This window comes from Macaca nemestrina, chromosome 3 (assembly GCF_043159975.1).
Source record: "Macaca nemestrina isolate mMacNem1 chromosome 3, mMacNem.hap1, whole genome shotgun sequence".
Taxonomy (NCBI): domain Eukaryota; kingdom Metazoa; phylum Chordata; class Mammalia; order Primates; family Cercopithecidae; genus Macaca; species Macaca nemestrina.
Window position 1 is genome coordinate 156681943 of NC_092127.1, and position 13390 is coordinate 156695332.

General features: G+C 39.4%; 1 protein-coding gene across 3 annotated transcripts in view; it reads right to left on the bottom strand.

Moving 5' to 3' along the window:
- The window catches only part of LOC105487719 (NOP2/Sun RNA methyltransferase family member 7), a 64571-nt gene that overhangs the window by 45374 nt on the left and 5807 nt on the right, over positions 1-13390 (bottom strand). For all 3 annotated transcript variants that reach the window (XM_071093689.1, XM_011751306.3, XM_071093690.1), the window contains exons 3-4: positions 7795-7853; positions 7311-7441 (exon numbers count right to left, since the gene is read on the bottom strand). In XM_071093689.1, the coding sequence (XP_070949790.1) occupies positions 7311-7441; positions 7795-7853 (190 nt within the window). The remainder of the gene's footprint in view (positions 1-7310; positions 7442-7794; positions 7854-13390) is intronic.

Below are 13390 nucleotides of genomic sequence, written 5' to 3' on the forward strand. Positions count from 1 at the left end.
GATCTGAGTTGTGGTTGGTGGGTGGCACAGAAAGGGAGGACACTTTCAGGGAATTACTGTCAGGCCCACCTAAATTGTTTCAAAGAAACCATTGTCCTGCTGGGAGCCAGGACAAGAGCGGGTAGTAAATGAGCATCTCTGTTATTTTTTTAGCACCAACTGTGAAATCACTACGTCTTTTCTTTATGCCTGCAATGTCCTTATTCTACATGTCTTATCTACTCAATAGAATGAGAACATCTCACCCAAAAAAATTGTTTATGTGGGAATATTATGTGTATGTATATGAGAGAGAGAAAATAAGGGTACTTGGGAAGGAAAGGGAAGGGTGGTCAAACATTAAGCTTTTTAGGACTACAATAAAATTAGATTTGTCTAGTTCTGTGTCCAAATGTCACAGAACTATGGCAGTGGATACTAAAAAAATGACATAGTACATTAATACACCTAAAAAAAAATTAATGTAAAAGGGGTGAGTTACTGTTCTATATTATACATTGTGAGATATTCTGAGTACAGACTATTTTTTATTAACAGTACTTGCAAATACCTACTTAGTTCAAATTTATCATAATAAATGCTCTTTATTGAATTATTCAATCATTAAAGACTAAAAATTTGAAGCCAAAAATATATATTTGCTGTGTATATGGGAGGAGTGTAAGGAGAAATAAATCTCCAAATAAATTTTCCAGATAGTAAACATTTTGGACCATGATTTTTAACAAAATTTAATCCCACAAAAATTAAAGTATACATGCAGTTATACAGATTTTTATATAAATATACTATATTAGACTTAGGGCAAATATCAAATCCATATGTTCTTAAAATAACCAGACCTATACTTCTGTAGATGAAGTATCCTATCTTGTGGTTACTAAAAAAAGCTTCTTCCATAGCTTTAAATAAGGAGGACTGCAATGATGAAAATGGTAGCAAAGTAGCCTTCCCCAATATTCCTGATCCAGAAGTCCTTTTTCTACTACAATTTGTATGTTATCACAGAGAGCTGCCTGATTATCTTTTTTACCATCATCCCAGTTACACACACAGTCAGAGCTTCCTTTATAATACTAAATTATAATTATGTGATTCCTAAGCTTAAATTTTAGATGAAATCCATCAGCCACAGGACAGAATCTAAACTGCTTATGAGGATATTCTAGGATCTTAAAAGTTTAACCTGAACCAACTCTTCCTGCCTCAGTTCCCATCACTCCCATCCATAAATCTATCTTCAGTCATGTGCTGAACTATTTGCCACTCCTATGGTACGCCATGTCACATGTCCTTTCTCTCTCTTCCATATTCTCTCTCTCTCAATTATCTGAATTCAAGTAATTTGATTGCAGAGTTCAAGTCCAACTGGCGTGCATGAGAGAGAAGAGAGAGAAAGACAGAGAGATTTTTTGGATATAGGAAGAGAGAGTCAAGCCAGTTTTTCCAGTGTTTGGTACTATATGATGTAACTTCCGTGTTAGGGAGTTGTTGGCAGCCAAGCTTCTTATCCTGGAAATATAGAATGATTAGAGAATGAGGCACAGAGAAGCAAAGACTAGAGTCCTGATGAATTTGGAGTCACAGGCTCTAGTTAGTAGAAGCATAGCTACATCACCGCCCTTCCTGCAACCTCATGTTCAATCATTCCAAAAATTATCTTAAAGTCCCTCTTTTGCAGAATCTGTCAGTTGCAAAAAATAATCTTAACTAATATGCCATTTTTCCTCAGTTTATTATTTTTTATTTTTTTGAGATGGAGTCTTGCTCTGTCACCAGGCTGGAGTGCAGTGGTACGATCTTGGCTTACTGCAACCTCTGCCTCCAGGGTTCAAGCGATTCTCCTGCCTCAGCCTCCTGAGTAGCTGGGACTACAGGCACACGCCACCATGCCTGGCTAATTTTTGTATTTTTAGTAGAGACAGGGTTTCACTATGTTGGCCAGGATGGTCTCTATCTCTTGACCTCATGATCCACCCACATCAGCCTCCCAAAGTGCTGGGATTACAGGTGTGAGCCACCACGCCTGACCTTGATTGTATTTTCTTAATGCCAAAAGATAATCTTCAACGAACTGCTTGAATTTCCCAGAAAAATATAAAATCAGACATCTGCTTCAGACTCTTTACTAGGTAAGTGAAACAGGTGAAGAGTTTCTGAAGAAGGAGTGGAGAGAATGAGAGATAAAACCCATGAACAAGTATTTAAAGGGCATTTTGGCAATTAGAAATTCTGGAGCATTATGGGGAATGAGAGAAACTGGAGAAGACAACAAAAAGAATTTATCTGAGCAAATGTGCCTTATCCCAAAAATGCATGGCTGGTTTAACATTCATAAATCAGTCAATGTAAATCACCTGGCCACTTAATACAATAAAGAAGAAAAAACAATCACTTCAATCTTCTAAAACTGGTCTCTGGTTTCTTAACTCAGCAAGACTGCTATTTTCTACTTCCTACATTGCAGTTTGAGAATTTTTCCAGGCATAAAGCCAGGACTATTCTAGGGCTCACCTCATTTGTTTTGTTCTTTCAGGGATCAAGTTTCTGTGGGGCTGTTTGTCTAATGACCAAAACCTTTACGTCCTATAATATATTTTGGCCAGTTTTCTAGTTGTTTACAGTAGAAGGGGAAGTCTGATCCAAGATATTCTATCATGACTACACAATTACATTTTGAAAATACCACTCTACCTGCCATGTGGAACTGATTGCAGGAAAGTGAGAGTTATAGGCCAGGGAAATGTGTCTAAGGAAGCTATCATGGTAGTCCAAGTGATAGATTATGGTGGCATAGGTTTGGATGGTAGTAGTGGAAATGGAAAGAAGTGCACAGGCTCAGTGTATGCTTTTGAATTGGAGTTACAGGACTTGATGCATTAGACACAGATTGAGTGCAGGGGAAGGGAGGAAAGAAGAATCAAGGATGGTATCTAGGTAGATGGTGATGCCTTAGCTGTGAAGTGGAAGACATCAGGATAAATGGTTTTGGGGTGGTTTGGAAGGAGAACTAAGTCTTTCCCCTCCTTTCTCTGGTTTTTCACTGCTTATTTTCCAATTGCTGCTTCACAACAGTCCAGCAAATAATTTAACAGAAATAGATTATTGGACTGGTGGAAAGGCATGGGGAGTGAGAAACAAGGGGTTGTGGCTCTCTTTTTTTAACCTAGTCACACAGTATTAAAAGGACAGTTGCATATTATACAAAGAATGGATTCTTAAAGATCTTTCATATGTAAAAAAAAAAAAAAAAGATAATAGGTATCATCTTGGATTACATGTCTAAACCCATGAATAAGTGAAGAAAAAGATACATGTTGGTGCATAGAGGTATAAGAGTGAAAAAACAAAAGGATTCCCAGGAGGAACAACAACAAAGGTCAAATCACTTATACAAGGAGGAAATCATTCTCATTTAGCTTCTTGCTAATTACTTCTTCTTCTAGAACCTCTTAGAGTTAGTTTTATCGGGCCAGGCATGGTGGTTCACACTTGTAATCCCAGCACTTTGGGAGGCCGAGGCGGGAGAATCACCTGGGGTCAGGAGTTTGAGACCAGCCTGGCCAACATACTGAAACCCTGTCTCTACAAAAACACAGGCATGATGGCGTGTGCCTGTAATCCCAGCTACTCAGGAGGCTGAGGCAGGAGAATTGCTTGAGCCAGGGAAGTGGAAGTTGCAGTGAGATGAGATTGCGCCATTGCACTCCAGCCTGGGCAACAGAGCAAGACTCTATCTCAAAAAAAAAAAAAAGAATTAGTCTTTATCCTCTAAGTAGATATATGCTAAGGTATACTTTGAGCTTGCAGTGACTGAACTTCCCTGGGAACTACAGTCTCAAGCCCTAGAAGATGGATAGAGTTGGCTTCCAGCTGTCTTTCTGTGGTTTAGAATACCACTTCATTGGCTACAGGGAATTGGCCCGGGAGAGACCGTACCTGACCTGCACTGAGGCAATTGAATTTCCTCTCACAGGAATTTAGAAATAGGAGGTAAGATAATAAGTTAGTCTAAGTGAAGAAACTAGTGTACAACTGTAACATAAGCTTGGGTACTGGGGTACAACAGTAGGGCCTTTTCCATGCCCTACTAGAAAAGCCCCGTAGGCAGATGTGCAGGGGGAAAAAATGAAGCAGATACTACAAGAGAAGCAGAGATAAAAAGATAAAGAGATAAAGCAAATTAAAGTCCTAACATCTTTCCAGTTCCTGATTTCATTCTTTTCCTGAGTCCTTGAGTTGTATGAGATATCCCAGCATCTGTATTTTCCATTTTTGCTCAAGGTAACTGAAGATGGCTTCAATTACTTGAAAGCTAAGAAGACTCTTGAGTAAAATACTGTGGCATCTTTGTACATGTATTTTCTCAGAAATGTGCTACTATTCTTCTCCACAATTCAATCACTAAACATAGGCATTTCTCCTACAGTATATTATGAATTGAGTATAACGTGAATTGAGTACAATATGACTGATTAGGAATAAGATTCCTAAATTAATTCCTAGCAATAAGATTTGCAATGCATAAAATTCTATTGGTTTGGGTAAGGGAAAAAACAATTGTACTGACAACAATGTAACCAGAATATGTGTTAAGGCAGGTGGTAGCATGATGTGAATTATGGGAATGGGGAAGATCTGGAGAATCAGAAATCCTTAGACATTAATATCTTCTGGTTCCTCTGACCTCTTAAACCAGGTCCTTTGCTTGTCCTACTCCTACTTTCCTTGCCAGCATCCTCAGCTAAAGTCTACTTCTGATGAAACCAGTGTAATCTTTCTTACTTGGTTAGAGCCCTGTGGGTTTCTTGGTTGATTCAGCATAACCCCAGCTCTCATCTGTCTCTCTGAGACTAAGTTCAGACATGAAAGTCCCCTAAATCCTGCCTATGTCAAACAGAAACTAGGAGAAGCACAGGGAAACCGAAACTCAGAGCCTGTCCCATAGCATATTGCTGCACCAAGTTTCCTCTGAATGCCCATCCTGGGAGTCAGGCTGCCCAATACTGGTACTACCAATAAGGCGGTTTCCCCCAAACCCAAAGTAAACAGGCACAAGATCCTTACTTATTTAACACAGAGAGTACATACATCTGATTGCTTTTGCTCTTCTCCATCCCGTGATTTCTCATGGCTATGACACTGACATGAGATATGACTATGTTCTAAACTTTCAGAGTACCTCAGCCAAGCCTCACTATGCTAAGTGGAAGGAATGTTAGCATATAAATGGTTGAAGTTTGGACTCTGGAGTCACTCCTGAGTGTGAATTCTGGCTACTCCCCTTTCCAGCTCTGTGGCATTAAACAGTCCCTTTAACTCAGCAGTCTTGAACCTTTTTGGTACCAGGGAACAGTTTTGTGGAAGACAATTTTTCCATGAACTAGGGGAAGGTGGAGGGAATGGTTTCAGGATGAAACTGTTCCACCTCAGGTCATCAAGCATTAGATGATCTCATAAGGATCATCTAATTAGATGAATCCTTAGATTCTCATATGGAGCATGCAACCTAGATCCCTGTGCAGTTCACAATCAGGTTCACGCTCCTATGAGAATCTAATGCTGCTGCTAATCTGACAGAAGGTAGAGCTCAGGTGGTCATGCTCATTCACTTGCCGCTCACCTCGTGCTGTGCTGCCCAGTTCCTAACAGGCCACAGACAGGTACTGGTCTGCAGCCCTGGGGTTGGGGACCCCTGCTTTAACTTGTCTGTTCCTCATTTTTCCCATGTGTAAAATTACAGGTTGGTAACAGTAACCACTGCATAAAGTTGTTACGTAAAGAGCTTCTGAGAACAGTGCCTGATACATATTAAGTGCTCAATAAATGTAAGCTATTCTTATCATTACTCTATTACCTGAGTCTTCTGGTCTCAGCCTTCAATAATTTAAATAAAACTGCTTAAATTTCCTGTAAAATCAGACATACTGACAATTGTTGACAGTGACAATCAGATTATTCACTAAGCCAAAATCTTCTTACAAGATTGTTGCTGTTGCTATATTGTACTTTCTATTAAAGTTCAACAACATAGTACTAAAAGCTGTAATCAACAGTGTCTTAGTTCATTTTGCACTGCTATAACAAAATACCTGAGACCAGCTAATTTATAAAGAACAGAAGTTTATTTTCTCATAGTTCTGGAGGCTAAGAAGTCCAAAATCAAGGTGCTGGCATTTGGTGAGGGCCTTCTTGCTGCATCATCAAATGGTGGAACACAGAAGGGCAAAAGCACAAGAGAGCAAGCTCACCTCACAAGCCCTTTTGATAATAGCATTAATCTATTCATGAGGCTGAAACCTTCATGACCTAAACACTTCTCATTAGGCCCCAACTCCCAACATTGTCATACTGAGGATTAAGTTTCCAATACATGAATTCTGGGGGACACATTCAAACCATAGCAAACAGTAACACTTAACATTTACTGACCAATTTACTTTATGTCTGGCTCTAACTAAGCATTTTCATGCATTAATTAAATTCATTATCCCATCTACGCTTTGAGGTAGAAACTTCTTATTCTCATGGTAGACTTCTGCTGATATTTAGGATAAAAAGAAAACAAATTTAAGATGTTAGTTTCTGTAATCCCAGCACTTTGGGAGGCCGAGACGGGCAGATCACGAGGTCAGGAGATCGAGACCATCCTGGCTAACACAGCGAAACCCCGTCTCTACTAAAAAATACAAAAAACTAGCCGGGCGAGGTGGCGGGCGCCTGTAGTCCCAACTACTTGGGAGGCTGAGGCAGGAGAATGGCGTGAACCCGGGAGGCGGAGCTTGCAGTGAGCTGAGATCCGGCCACTGCACTCCAGCCCGGGCAGCAGAGACTCCGTCTCAAAAAAAAAAAAAAAAAAAAAAAAAGATGTTAGTTTGTTCTTAAGTAGAATTTTTTTTCTTTACTTTGGAAAAATAGTTGATTCTTGTCTACTGTTGGAATTTTCTCATTTGACTCATGTTAGAGGTTTTCTTTTTTTTTTTTACAAAGCTATAAATAAAGTGAACTAAGCAATTAGTAGCTGTTTCAAATACAGTTGAATTTATGTGCTAAAAATTATTGGGAATTTTTAATGATTTCTCACATGCTTACACACTGGATCTTGTAATTCAAGCTTTGAAAAACAAATTCATTTTAAACAAAATACTTAACCTGTTCAAGACTGTAAAGGAATTCAAAAAATTTATGAATTTTTATATTTTTCTCTATAAAATTTAACTCTTCTCTACACATTATACTGTATGTAATTTTACCAATAAAAATGCTAATGTAGGTTTCATATAAAACATTCTTTTCACTTTTACGATTACCTGTTAAGAAGGTTCTCTACTTCTTGAACTTCTGATATGGACTCTTCATTATCAGAAAGGACACGAGTTTGAAATTTTCTATCTTGGAAATCATATAGCATCACAATAATAAGACTGCTCAAATGATCTGGCTATCAAGGGAAAACATATATAAAGAAAAGTATACAAAAAATATCTAACCAGCAATATTTTCCATTCCATTATTTTTCATAACAGAGCAGGAATATGACTATTTTTACATAGTCTGATTGGATTTGGAGACAGGGAAGGTCTTCAAGATAGAAAAAAATCCAGAAAAAAAACACCTTTCAAAAGAGACAGTTTTTGGTATGTTCACCAAAATGAATGATATTAAAAGTCGAAAAGAATCTATATTTAAGAGGCTTCAGTATTCAGCAAACTATTTCAATCTAAAGGCTTTAAAACACTTTCTTTTAAAAAAAAAAATCATGAAACGATGTAATTCTAAAACTTATCTACTTACTATTGTGGTACTTGGGAAGATACAGCTGTCTATCAATATAGTTTCCAAAATATCTTGATCTGCAAGACAAGGGAAAGGCCTATCACCGAAAATACAAAGTGGAAAATGAAAACTCTGGAATCAAAATATACTATAATAATGCCATAAAATACATTTACTTTCATATCTAAAATATACCTCAATTCTGGATAATGACTTAAATTACAATGACATGATAAATTTTTATAATCTTTATGAATGCTGGACCCTTATGACCTAGGGTCCGCAAGGAATCATGGTCAAAGAAGCATTATCTGAATAGTCAAAGGATTCCAACCTTTAATGTATGGCCTTTGAAAAACATTAAAGAGGATCTAATTAATAACGTTGAGCAACAGTTTTCTTATTCTTTTTATTATTGCTGGATTCGATTTGCTAATTTTTTTGGTTTTGTTTTGTTTAAGACAGTCTTGCTCTGTCATCTAGGCTGGAGTACAATGGTGCGATCTCAGCTCACTGCAACGTCCGCCTCCCAGGTTCAAGCAATCCTGCCTCAGCCTCCAGAGTAGCTGGGACTACAGGTATGCATCACCACACCTGGCTAATTTTTGTGTTTTTTGTAGAGATGGCATTTCACCCTGTTAGCCAGGCTTGTCTCGAACTCCTGACCTCAGGTGATCCGCCCGCCTAAGCCTCCCAAAGTGCTGGGATTACAAGCATAAGCCACCATACCCGGCTGCTAATGTTTTATTTAAAATTTTTGTTGTATGTTTATGTTCATCAGGGATGTTGGTCTATAATTTTCTTCTCTTGTAATAGCCTTGTCAGTGTTGGTATCAGAGTTTTGCAGCCTATGAGTGGAAACTGTTCTCTCTTCCTCTAATCTCTCAGAGTTTGTGTTAGATTGGTATTATTTCTTAACTATTCAGTCAAACTCAATAGTGAAGACATTGATGTGATGACATTTAATCTAAGACCCAAATGACAAGGAGTTAGCCATGTGAATATCTAGGAAGGGACAGCATTCCAGGCAGAGGTTATGATAATTGCAAAGGCGGTTAAGAGGAAACAAATGGACATATTTAAAAACTTCCACAGGGAACACAAGTGTTCTTTTTGTTACAACTATTTAAACTATATATACATCATATAACAAAGGTTTTATTTTATTTATTTATTTATCAGACGGAGTCTCTATCACACCAGTTGGAGTGCAGTGATGCAATCTCGGTTCACTGCAACCTCCGCCTCCTGGGTTCAAACGATTCTCCTGTCTCAGCCTACCAAGCAGCTGGGATTACAGGTCTGCATCACAGCATCACAGCTAATTTTTCTATTTTTAGTAGAGACAGGGTTTCACCATGTTGGCCAGGCTGGTGTCGAACTCCTGACCTCAGGTGATCTGCCCATCTCGGCCTCCCAAAGTGCTGGGATTAGAGGCGTGAGCCACCATTCCTGGCATATAACAAATGCTTTAATCAGTTGAACAGACAGGTAGGCCTGCCTAGCTTCAATTTATTCAACATTTATGGAAAACCTACTATAACCAAGGTATAAATTGAATTTATACCTTGAATTTGAATTCATGAATTTTCTTTTTTTTTTTTTGAGACAGAGTCTTGCTGTGTCACCCAGGCTGGAGGGCAATAGTGCTATCACAGCTCACTGCAACCTCCACCTCCTGGGCTCAAGCAACCCTCCTGCCTCAGTCTCCCAAGTTGCTGGGACTACAGGTGTGTGGCACCACACCTGGCTAATTTTCGTATTTTTTACTTTTTTCTTGTTTTTATTTTTATTTTCTGTTTTTTTTTTTTTAATTATTCTTGTATTTTTTGTAGAGATGGGTTTTTGCCATGTTGGCTAAGTTGGTCTTGAACTCCTGGCCTCAAGTGATCTGCACACTTTGGCTTCCCAGGCATGAGCCACCATGCCTGACCTAAATTTCATTTTTCATTTGGGAGATAGGAAAACTAAAAAGAAGTGACTAATTTGGGAGCACAGACTCCAATTTTCCCACAGAAATCCTCTGGGAATCATTATCCACATTCTAGCCACAATTATGTACTTGTACTTCACAAGGTAATTATCCCTTAAAAGGAAATGAAGTTTACAGTTTCACATCCTTAGTTCTTTCAAACCAATTCCCATCTACTCCATACTTTTTGTACAGTATTAGAAGAAAGAAGGACTTCTAACTTGGCAAATCTCTTTGAGCAATGGAGATGCTGGACTCCTAAGAAACAGAAGAAGCTGGCGGGGTGTGGTGGCTCACGCCTGTAATCCCAGCACTTTGGGAGGCTGAGGCAGGTGGATCACCTGAGGTCAGGAGTTCAAGGCCAATCTGGCTAACATGGTGAAACCCAGTTTCTACTAAAAATACAAAAAATTATCCGGGCATGGTGGCGCACCTATAATTCCACCTACTCGGGAGGCTGAGGCAAGAGAATCTCTTGAACCTGGGAGGCAGAGGTTGCAGTGAGCCTAGATCATGACATTGCACTCCGGCTTGGGCAACAAGAGCGAAACTCTGTCTCAAAAAAAAAAAGAAAAAAAAAAGGCAGGATGAACGAAAAACGAAAAGAGAACAGAACATCCTTTTCCCAATATTGCAGTTTTTCCCTCTAGGGCTCTTGTTAAAACCAGTATCACCTTTGGGATGCCTTTGATATTGTGCAGAATGCATTACTTTTGTGTATATATATAATTTTACCTTCTCACATAGTAATATCAACATGAATAACTGTATACTTTATACAGATGCTCCTTGCCTTATGATGGGGTTATATCCTGATAAACCCATCATAAGTTAAAAATATTGTATATCAAAAATGCATAGAATACATCTATCCTACCAAACATCATAGCTCAGCTTAGGCTATCTTAAACACATTCAGAACACTTACATAGGCCTGTAGTTGGGCAAAATTATCCAACACAAAGCCTATTTTATACTAAAGTGCTGACCATCTCGTGTAACTTATTTATTTGTTTATTTATTTATTGAGACAGAGTCTCGCTCTGTCACCCAGGCTAGAGTACAGTGGTGCGATCTTGGCTCACCACAACCTCTGCCTCCCGGGTTCAAGCGATTCTCCTGCCTCAGTCTCCTGAGTCGCTGGGACTACAGGCACCCATCATCATGCCTGGCTAATTTTTGTATTTTTAGTAGAAACGGGGTTTCACCATATTGGCCAGGCTAGTCTCAAACTCCTGACCTTGTGTTCCGCCCATCTCGGCCTCCCAAAGTGCTCGGATTACATGGGTGAGGCACTGCGCCCAGACCTTTTTTGTTTATTTTTATGTAACTTATTAAATACTGAAAGTAAAACACAGAATGGTTGTATGAGTACTCAAAGTATGGTTTCTACTGAAAGCATATAGCTTTTACATCATGTTAAGTGGAAAAATTATAAGGACCCCCATCATAAATTGGGGACTGTGTATATGTTTTCTATGTGCTTGACAATGTTCTAAGTGCATTTCATATATTAATTCATTTAATCTCCATAACAACCATATGAATTAGGTTATTTCATAGGAAATGGGGCACAGCACAGTTAAGTAATATGTTCATAGTCACACAGCAAGTAGCAGATCAAGGAGTCAAACCCAGGCAGTCTGGCACCAAAGTACATGCACTTCACCAAATATTATGCTGCCTTCCTCTAATTATTATTATGACAAACCAGAGTAACCAAATACACCACACTGATAATGCCTAATTTAGGTTATCAGGACTTCCTTGAAAGTTGCAAGTGTGAGTATTCTAGAATTCAGCCCGATAACTCCAATTATCTCTCCCTCTCCCCACTAATCAAAGCTTCTCTTCAGTCTGCTTCAGAGATCTCTTAACCACCATTTTACATGTTTCCATGTGGAGGGCCTTACCCTAGAGAAACACCTTAACTCTCTCTCTCCCCTTTCTTACTACTCCTCATGAAAGAAAAATTGGGTTTATTAGACAGGTGAAATTGGGAGAAGGAACCGGGGCATCGCTCTCCCTCTTCCCACTTAGCAGGCCTGGGTGGCCAAACTCTGGACATTCTAAAGAAAGGGTTGGCCTTTGACCGGTTCCTAGGAGATAACCTCTAAGTTCTTAGAATATCTTGTCTGATAAAGGTATCTTTTTTTTTCTTTTTTTTTTCCTGGGGTCCTAGACCACACAGTATCAGCTTGGCCTCTGAAGAAGCTAGAGATTGAATAACTAAGGTCAGCCACATGACTGCAGCTTGTCTACGAGACTGACCCCCAATAAAAATGCTAAACAAACAGCAAGGCTCAGGTGAGCTTCCCTACTTGGCAATGCTTCATTCATGTTGCCAATTATCACTGGTGGGAGAATTAAGCACTCTCCATAGACCACTCTGGGAAAGAAAAATAGGAAGCTTGCGTCTAGCCTCTCCTGGATTCTGCCCTATGTACCTTTACTTGTTGCTGATTTTAATCTGTCCTTTCACTGTGATAAACTATAACCACAAGTATAACAGCTTTGCTGAGTTCTGTCAGTCCTTGTAGCAAATGATTGAATCTGGAGGTGGTCTTAGGAACCCCTGACTACAATTACTAATTCCCAGAAGCTATAACCAAACCACATGTTAAGCATTTACTAAGTTTTTCACTGACAGATTATAAGATTCTGAAATCGCCAGGTTAATGCTACAATCTGTTCCTGGACTCGAAGTTCAACAACAATACAAACCTAGAGAAGGTGGAGAAAGAAGCCAGGAAAAAGATCAGCAATTTCAGGGATATCTCTTTCTCCAAGTTTGTTTGTTTGTTTGTTCATTTCTTTAAAGAAAAAATTTGCCAGGTTTTTATTTTTTTAAAAATTTTTTGGCTGGGCACAGTGGCTCACGCCTGTAATCCCAGCACTTTGGGAGGCCGAGGAAGGCGGATCACGAGGTCAGGAGATCAAGACCATCCTGGGTAACACGGTGAAACCCCATCTGTACTAAAAATACAAAAAATTAGCTGGGCGTGCTGGCGGGCACCTGTAGTCCCAGCTACTAGGGAGGCTGAGGCAGGAGAATCACTTGAACCAAGGAGGAAGAGGTTACAGTGAGCCAAGATCGTGCCACTGCACTCCAGCCTGGGAGACAGAGCAAGGCTCCATCTCAAAAAAAAAAAAAAATTATTGTTCCTTGAAACACACCGAGATTCTTTCAAAAAATAAATTGGCGGCCAGGCATGGTGGCTCACGCCTGTAATCCCAGCACTTTGTAAGGCTGAGGCAGGTGGATCACAAGGTCCGGAGATTGAGACCATCCTGGCTAACATGGTGAAAGCCCGTCTCTACTTAAAATACAAAAAACTTAGCAGGGCGTGGTGGCGGGCGTCTGTAGTCCCAGCTACTCAGGAGGCTGAGGCAGGAGAATGGCATGAACCCAGGAGGCGGAGCATGTAGTGAGCTGAGATCGCGCCACTGCACTCCAGCCTGGGTAACAGAGCGAGACTCCATCTTAAATAAATAAATAAATAAATAAATAAATAAATAGGCTACTGGTACTGTACTGCTTTGACAAAACTCTAAACAGGAATAGGCTACTTTTCATTAGTAATTCTACTTTCGTTAGCAGAAAATTGGGCTTATTTGGTAAAGCAGAAATAATGGCACTCT